The sequence below is a fragment of the Crinia signifera genome, chromosome 4 (assembly GCF_055691185.1).
Source record: "Crinia signifera chromosome 4, ASM5569118v1, whole genome shotgun sequence".
Classification (NCBI taxonomy): domain Eukaryota; kingdom Metazoa; phylum Chordata; class Amphibia; order Anura; family Myobatrachidae; genus Crinia; species Crinia signifera.
The window spans coordinates 324,718,076-324,727,747 of NC_139220.1; the positions used below are offsets into that span (position 1 = coordinate 324,718,076).

General features: G+C 41.8%; 1 protein-coding gene across 1 annotated transcript; it reads left to right on the forward strand.

The window, feature by feature from the left end:
* Window positions 1–8,181: 8,181 nt before the first annotated feature.
* LOC146073402 (olfactory receptor 10A3-like) lies at window positions 8,182–9,201 on the forward strand. Its single transcript, XM_083180580.1, has one exon. The coding sequence runs from the start codon at window positions 8,182–8,184 to the stop codon at window positions 9,199–9,201; it is 1,020 nt and encodes a 339-aa protein (XP_083036706.1).
* The last annotated feature ends 471 nt before the right edge of the window (window positions 9,202–9,672 follow it).

Below are 9,672 nucleotides of genomic sequence, written 5' to 3' on the forward strand. Positions count from 1 at the left end.
GAGCGTAGAGGTTGTGTTGGATGATATTTTGAGATAAGAGAAGATATGTATGTTGGTGTAGTTTGGTTTATGGCTTTGTGTGTAAGTAAAATAATTTTGTATTGAATACGGTAGAATACAGGTAACCAATGAAGTGACTGACAGAGTATCTTTGCAGACGATGAACGTCTGGCTAGGAAGATTAGCCTAGCAGCTGCAATCATAATGGACTGTAGTGGTGAGAGTCTGTATTGGGGAAGGCCAATAAGGAGACTATTGCAATAATCAATGCGTGAGATGATGAGAGCATGGATTAGAGATTTTGCAGTGTCTTGTGTAAGGTAAGGGCGAATTTTAAATATGTTTTTTTAGGTGCATGTGGCATGATTTTGAGACAGATTGAATGTAGGGTACAAAGGAAAGTTCTGAGTCAAGGATAACACCTAGGCAGCGAGCTTGAGAGGTAGGAGTGATTGTCATCTTCTCAACAGCGATAGAGATATCAGGTTGGTAACTTTTTGGGGTTCCGCGCCCCAGATCCAAACTTAGTATTAGGGACCCACCAGAAATGAGGTCACCGTGAAGCTGGTTGGTGGGCAAATATTTCTTGGCCAATTGATATACCAAGAACCTCTGTTTTTGATTGATTGATTAATAATATGGAGTGCGCATCTGCACCATGTGTTTTTCTTTGCAGAACTACAAGTCCCAGCATGATAGCACCTCATGTATATTGGGTGTGCATTCTAAGATTCCCCCCCCCCCCCCCCCATAACCTAAAATGGTGTACACCTGTACACCTGAAGGTTGGGACTCCGTCAACTTAGAGTAGCACCCCGCCCACCTGATCTGAATATTATTTCACCAGCTTGGTCCCTGGTAGCCACAGACTGCAAACTGAGGGCACAATGAAGGTAAAACCTAAAAATTTACACTTATTGCTAGTTTTGGGGATGGATTTGGGGCGCAGCTCCCCTCGGGTTGGTGTAACCGAGTTGCTTTTGGGGTGGCACACCCTAACATTTATTTAGCACTATTTATTTTTCACTAATATTATACTTTCTCTAGCACTACACATTTTAACCTCTAGCTTCTGCTACTTTCTTATTAACACACTTCTAGCTTAGTTTTTTCACTTGTGTGCTGCCCTGGGGTGACTTGCTTATGCTGGCCTTTTTGGGGTTCCGCGCCCCAGATCCAAACTTAGTATTAGGGACCCACCAGAAATGAGGTCACCATGAAGCTGGTTGGTGGGCAAATATTTCTTGGCCAATTGATATACCAAGAACCTCTGTTATTGATTGATTGATTGATTGATTAATAATATGGAGTGTGCATCTGCACCATGTGTTTTTCTTTGCAGAACTACAAGTCCCAGCATGATAGCACCTCATGTATATTGGGTGTGCATTCTAAGATCCCCCCCTCCCCCATAAGCTAAAATGGTGTACACCTGTACACCTGAAGGTTGGGACTCCTTCAACTTAGAGTAGCACCCCGCCCACCTGATCTGAATATTATTTCACCAGCTTGGTCCCTGGTAGCCACAGACTGCAAACTGTAGGCACAATGAAGGTAAGACCTAAAAATTGACACTTATTGCTAGTCTTGGGGATGGATTTGGGGCGCGGCTCCCCTCGGGTTGGTGTAACCGAGTTGCTTTCGGGGTGGCACACCCTAACATTTATTTAGCACTATTTAATTTTCACTAATATTATACTTTCTCTAGCACTACACATTTTAACCTCTAGCTTCTGCTACTTTCTTATTAACACACTTCTAGCTTAGTTTTTTCACTTGTGTGCTGCCCTGGGGTGACTTGCTTATGCTGGCCTTTTTGGGGTTCCGCGCCCCAGATCCAAACTTAGTATTAGGGACCCACCAGAAATGAGGTCACCGTGAAGCTGGTTGGTGGGCAAATATTTCTTGGCCAATTGATATACCAAGAACCTCTGTTATTGATTGATTGATTAATAATATGGAGTGCGCATCTGCACCATGTGTTTTTCTTTGCAGAACTACAAGTCCCAGCATGATAGCACCTCATGTATATTGGGTGTGCATTCTAAGATTCCCCCCCCCCCCCCCATAACCTAAAATGGTGTACACCTGTACACCTGAAGGTTGGGACTCCGTCAACTTAGAGTAGCACCCCGCCCACCTGATCTGAATATTATTTCACCAGCTTGGTCCCTGGTAGCCACAGACTGCAAACTGAGGGCACAATGAAGGTAAAACCTAAAAATTTACACTTATTGCTAGTTTTGGGGATGGATTTGGGGCGCAGCTCCCCTCAGGTTGGTGTAACCGAGTTGCTTTTGGGGTGGCACACCCTAACATTTATTTAGCACTATTTATTTTTCACTAATATTATACTTTCTCTAGCACTACACATTTTAACCTCTAGCTTCTGCTACTTTCTTATTAACACACTTCTAGCTTAGTTTTTTCACTTGTGTGCTGCCCTGGGGTGACTTGCTTATGCTGGCCTTTTTGGGGTTCCGCGCCCCAGATCCAAACTTAGTATTAGGGACCCACCAGAAATGAGGTCACCATGAAGCTGGTTGGTGGGCAAATATTTCTTGGCCAATTGATATACCAAGAACCTCTGTTATTGATTGATTGATTGATTAATAATATGGAGTGTGCATCTGCACCATGTGTTTTTCTTTGCAGAACTACAAGTCCCAGCATGATAGCACCTCATGTATATTGGGTGTGCATTCTAAGATCCCCCCCTCCCCCATAAGCTAAAATGGTGTACACCTGTACACCTGAAGGTTGGGACTCCTTCAACTTAGAGTAGCACCCCGCCCACCTGATCTGAATATTATTTCACCAGCTTGGTCCCTGGTAGCCACAGACTGCAAACTGTAGGCACAATGAAGGTAAGACCTAAAAATTGACACTTATTGCTAGTCTTGGGGATGGATTTGGGGCGCGGCTCCCCTCGGGTTGGTGTAACCGAGTTGCTTTCGGGGTGGCACACCCTAACATTTATTTAGCACTATTTAATTTTCACTAATATTATACTTTCTCTAGCACTACACATTTTAACCTCTAGCTTCTGCTACTTTCTTATTAACACACTTCTAGCTTAGTTTTTTCACTTGTGTGCTGCCCTGGGGTGACTTGCTTATGCTGGCCTTTTTGGGGTTCCGCGCCCCAGATCCAAACTTAGTATTAGGGACCCACCAGAAATGAGGTCACCGTGAAGCTGGTTGGTGGGCAAATATTTCTTGGCCAATTGATATACCAAGAACCTCTATTATTGATTGATTGATTAATAATATGGAGTGTGCATCTGCACCATGTGTTTTTCTTTGCAGAACTACAAGTCCCAGCATGATAGCACCTCATGTATATTGGGTGTGCATTCTAAGATCCCCCCCTCCCCCATAAGCTAAAATGGTGTACACCTGAAGGTTGGGACTCCTTCAACTTAGAGTAGCACCCCGCCCACCTGATCTGAATATTATTTCACCAGCTTGGTCCCAGGGTTCCAAACACACACAAAGGGGGAAATTTACTAAAAATACGAATACAATATTTCGTATTCGTATTCTTAATACTGACCAGGCTGAAGCCTGGTGCATCCCCGGTGACCCAGTGCAGTGGTCAACGGGCTGATGAAGTTGTGTAAAAAAAAAGAAAAAACTATTGTTTAATAATGTGGAAATATGAGTCCCAGCAAGCCTCCCCCGCAAGCTGGGACTTGGAGAACCACAAGTCCCAGCATGCAGGGCATTAAAGGGCCCGCTGGCACTTCTAGTTCCACAGTATTAAAAATATTCAAATAAACACACTGACACCCAAGAAAAATAAAACTTTAATACATCCAAAGCCCACACATACTGATACTTACCTATCTTGAGCCCGTAGGTAGCCCTCGGTCTTGGTCCGGTGTCCTGGTCCATGTCGGCGTCCGTGTCGGCGTCCGGTTCCATGTCGGCGTCCGGGTCCGGGGTCCGAAGTAATTTATAGGGCACCTGTGGAAGGAAAGTATACTTACAAGCATCCTCTGGCGAAGATCTGTCCTCTTCTCTCCTGAAGTAGTCCAGGTCTTCGCAAAATAAAAAAACACGAGTGTCCCGGCGGTCCCCTGTCACGAACTGATAGAAGAGACGCAGAGATGTTTAATCTTCCGCACCTCTCCTCCGAATGATTCTATTGGCCGCCTAGCGGCCAATCACGAGCCGAATGTGGTAAGCATGAAATTGGTAAGCATGAAAAAAGGGGCAGGGGGGACAAAAAATATCCGAAAAATATTCTAAAAAAAACCATGTTTTTTGGAATATTTTGAATAAGAGTTCACTGGATACGGGAGACCTGACCTGTACCACTAATTGTTTAAAAATAATTGCCACTATTTAGCACATATTTCTAAATAGTGTACATTTTTGTAGGGCTTACATGGTATATATAATATTTCATATTCCTTTATTTTTACCTGTAACTGGGGCAATAATGTACATTTACATTCAACACAATGGGGGGAATTTGATAGTATGACGGATTGAGAAAATGAGAGATTGATACCCCTTTTTAGACTGAAAACAAAATTGCTGGGTGAAGCAGTTTCACCTGGTGATTTTGTGAATAACACGGGTCCTCTTTGTGTGTGAAAGGGCACACCAGTGTCTTACATCCCGTGTCTCCGACCCTGGAATTGACCAGGGTCGAGGACACGGGATTTATGACCCGGTTTGACCCTTTCACACAGAAGAAATACCGGTGTTATTCAGCAAATTACCGGGTAGAAATTTTCAACCTGGTAATTTGTTCTTCTGTGTGAAGGGGTGTCAGGCTGCTCCCGGAAAAATGACACAGCATTTAAAATGCTGTGTATTTGCTGGGATTTTCAGACTTTTCTGTCTGAAAGGGGTATAAAAAAAATACACTCCATATTATTAATCAATCAATAACAGAGGTTCTTGGTATATCAATTGGCCAAGAAATATTTGCCCACCAACCAGCTTCACGGTGAACTCATTTCTGGTGGGTCCCTTATACTAAGTTTGGATCTGGGGTGCGGAACCCCAAAAAGGCCAGCATAAGCAAGTCACCCCAGGGCAGCACACAAGTGAAAAAACTAAGCTAGAAGTGTGTTAATAAGAAAGTAGCAGAAGCTAGAGGTTAAAATGTGTAGTGCTAGAGAAAGTATAATATTATTGAAAAATAAATAGTGCTAAATAAATGTTAGGGTGTACCACCCCGAAAGCAACTCGGTTACACCAACCCGAGGGTAGACGCGCCCCAAATCCATCCCCAAGACTAGCAAAAAGTGTACATTTTTAGGTCTTACCTTCATTGTGCCTACAGTTTGCAGTCTGTGGCTATTTATTTATTAACAGTTTCTTATATAGCGCAGCATATTCCGTTGCGCTTTACAAAGGGGACAGTGATACAACAAAACAGGGTATTTACAGACAGTCAAAATGTAGGAGGGCCCTGCTCGCAAGCTTACAATCTATAGGGAAATAGGCATTGATACATAAGGATAGATACTGTATTCTTTATTGCATTGATTCCACCAGAATGCAAGGTTCTATGACTGGTTCTGGAATTTGATAAGCTTGCCTGAAGAGATGAGTTTTTAGGGAACGCTTATAGGTTTGGAGACTGGAGGAGAGTCTTATTGTGCTTGGGAGGGCATTCCACAGAGTGGGTGCATTAAGGGACTACTAACTACTAATCTGCATGGTCAAAACAGGATTTTCCACCTTATATACTAACTAAAATTTATGGGTGAAATGTAATAGGATGAGAGATTCAGAAAATGAGAGATTTGGGAAGAAATCTCCAGTTTTTTTTTAAAGCAGCAATCATTTACACTGCAAAACCATGCTACGTGATGATCAACCAAGGTTAATCTTTTAGAGCAGTGGTTCCCAACCCTGGTCCTCAAGTACCCCCAACAGTGCATGTTTTCCAGTTCTCCACACAGAATCATATGTGACATAATTAGCTCCACCTGTGGATCTTTTAAAATGTGTATGAATAATGAGTGCACCTGCTGGTGACCTGGAAAACGTGCACTGTTGGGGGTACTTTGAGGACCAGGGTTGGGAAACACTGTTTTAGAGCGCCTATATATGTGTTTGTCACCTTAAGGAGCAGCCGCTTTAGGGGATGGTCAGTTCCTCAAACAATGGAAACAAGAAACAACAGAAAGGGGAGAAGCGGGGCTCAAAAACACCAATAAAGTGTATGCATCAATTTAAATAAAATACGATATTTAATAACACATTAAAAATTGTTAACATACATAATCACATGAACAATGTGTAAAATATATAGGACCTATTAGGAGAGAAGATGATTATTATAGTTACCACTGGTGTGTTGATTTGACCTGCACTTATCAAAGGGCTTGTGTCCAAAGATTGTCCAGAGGAAGTCCGTTTTATATAACAGGTTTGTGGATCTCCTGATGGATGCCTAGATGTTGGCCCGTTGGCAAAGATGTTATTTAGCCAGCCCGGGGTACCTTTTTTGAGATTAGCAATCCAATGTCGAGGGTTCCAAATGCTCACAGGCCTCGATGGGTGTTGATGGGGCAGGATCAGATGGATTAGCAGGTGGTTAACAATTTCCTGATTGGGACTTATTCTTTCTCACTCTCTCCAGTTAGGGTCCAAGAAACATCAACGCGTTTCACCGTGTTAACTCACAGCTTTATCAAAGCTTTATCAAAGACACCTTGATAATTGTTGAACACCTGCTAGTCCATCTGATCCTGTCTAATCAACACCCATCGAGGCCTGTGACCATTTGGAAACCTGGACATTGGATTGCTAATCTCTAAAAAGGTACCCCGGGCTGGCTAAACAACATCTTTGCCAAAGGGCCAACACCTAGTCATCCATCAGGAGATCCACAAACCTGTTATATAAAACAGACTTCCTCTGGACAATCTTTGGACACAAGCCATTTGATCAGTGCAGGTCAAATCAACTCACCAGTGGTGACTATAATAATCATCTACTCTCCTATATGTTTTACACATTGTTCATGTGATTATGTATGTTAACAATTTTGAATGTGTTATTAAATATCATACACTTTATTGGTGTTTTTGAGCGCCGATTCTACCCTTTCTGTTGTTTCTTGTTTACACTGCAAAACCAGTTTGATTTAGAAGGTGTAAAAAAACTGGAAATTTCTTACCAAATCTCTCACTTTCTGAATCTCTTATCCTATTACATTTCACCCATTGAATAACAGTTTTTCTTTTATTGTCAATTTGTATCATTTATGTATGATTGATTTGTTCATTTTCATAATTTTTGTATTATTAATTTATTAATTTTCTTATTTTTTAGAGTGAAATATAATTTCTATTTTAGCACAGTGCATCTCATGAATGCAATGGTGGCCACCTTTATTAAACCATTAATGCAGAGGTACAAAAAGATTAATTATTGCATAAATATATGAATATGGGCCTCTCCTGGTCAATAAAGTTTGTGACGGATGATGGGTTTTTTAGTCTCTTTATTTAGAATTTAAAATGTCATTTATCCAGCAATAATTCGTAGTGGTGAGTAGATAGTCCAAAGATATAATTCCATATGGAGCTCACTTGCCACCTTGCATGCAATGTCCCTTTTTAGGGAGTATCAGAGTCTGGACGATTTCTTGGACTGTGGCGCCTAGACAAGACACTAACAGTGATGATCCTGATGGTGAAAGTGCTGACATCTGTCTGGAGACCAAGGAAGAGTGGTCACTGATCTTCCCATCATGCCCTAGTGGATGGTAGGGCATGAAATGCCGCCTGTCGGCGTACGTTGGCTCAAAAAAAAAATGAAAAGCCCATGTCGACCTTTTGACTGTGAACCTTCACCATGTCTACCTAATGCTTGTTTTGACCTAATGACCCTGTCAACCTAACACATATCGACCTTCAGTCATGTTGATCTTCATGCATGTCTACCTAGTGGTGTTGACCTATTGCTTGTCGATCTCATGCATGTAGACCTAGTGACCGTATCCAGCCGGGAATCAATGGAAGAGTGAGGCGGCCGTATGCTGTAGACAATCTCGGCAGGACTGAGGCTTTATTACCGGGTAAAGATGTACTAACTTGTTACGCTCGGATAGAGCTTTTTCAAAGAGTTCTCTTATGTCATACCAGGGTTGATATCCACATCCACAGAAACGTGCTTCAGTTGCTTTGATTAAACCTAACGTACAAAAATGATTCAACTAAGAGATCTAAAAGATCAAATTGTAAAAACAATTCTGAGAAACGTAAAAACAATCACATTTTCCAAAGAGCTCACCACTACTACCAAAAACAACCTCACTGCAGTCAATGAATTCTTACTTCTTGGGTTCCCCGACACTAATGGTTCAGAGGCCATCATTTTATTCCTACTGATAGTAGTTATGTACATTACGACACTTACGATAAACTCTTTGATCATCATCTTGGTGTCAACCAGGCAACAACTGCACTCTCCCATGTACTTCTTCCTCCAGCAGTTGTCATGCAGTGAGATTGTGTTCCTGGCTGTTATCATTCCTAACATGCTACGTGTCATATGGATGGAAGGAGCCACCATCTCCATTATAGGTTGTATAACACAGAACTATATTTACTGTGCTCTAGCAACAATAGAATGTAATCTTCTCACGGTCATGTCCTATGACCGATACTTGGCCATATGTAATCCTCTGCGTTATAGCACCATCATGAGCAACATACTTCAACATTCCCTGGTTATCTATTGCTGGGTCTTTGGCTTTGTGTTCCACCAGATTACTCTTCATTTTCTTTGTAAACTTCAGTTCTGTGGACCCAACGTCATTGACCATTTCTTCTGTGATCTTGGGCCTTTCATTAAACTTGCTTGCTCTAACACCTATGCTCTACAGCTAGAGATTTGGATTGGTTCCATCCCAATAATAGTTGTCCCATTTATCTTAGTAGTCATAAGTTACATCTGTGTATTCACAGCAATTCTCAGGATCTCCTCTACAACAGGTAGGAAGAAGACCTTCTCCACCTGCAGCTCCCACCTCTCGGTGGTGACTGTCTTCTATGGAACTTTAATCACTGTTTACTTGGTTCCATCTAATGGAAACTCCTCGACCATGAACAAGTTGCTCTCCTTCTTGTACATATTGGTAACACCACTGTTTAACCCAATCATATACAGCTTGAGGAGCCAAGAGATGAGAGTCATAATATGGAAATTAATTAGCATTCGTTGACCGTGAGATGACAAGAGACTTTAAGATGTTTATAATACAGTAGTAATATAGATATTGAAAGTGTATTTTATCATAAAATTGCAACAGCGTCCATATCCAAACTTTCCATTCACTTGTACAATGAGGAGATATGGGCCCTTATTCAGATCTGAGCTCAGTACAAAATTGTTTGGAAAATGGGCAAAACCATGTGCACTGCAGGTGGGGCAAATGTAACATGTGCAGAGAGAGAATTACATTTGGGTGGGGTGTGTTGAAACTGAAATCTAAATTGCAGTGTAAAAATAATGCAGCCAGTATTTACCCTGCACAGAAACATAATAACTCACACAAATCTAACTCTCTCTATACATGTTCCATCTGCCCCACCTGCAGTGCACATGGTTTTGCCCATTTTCCAAACAAATTTGTACTGCGATCAGATCTGAATAAGGCCCATGGTCACTAGGTCGACTCACTTTAGGTCGAATA

What these genes read in the sequence shown, in the direction of transcription:
- LOC146073402 (XM_083180580.1), top strand. Translation starts at nt 8,182, where the DNA reads ATGATTCAACTAAGAGATCTAAAAGATCAAATTGTAAAAACAATTCTG.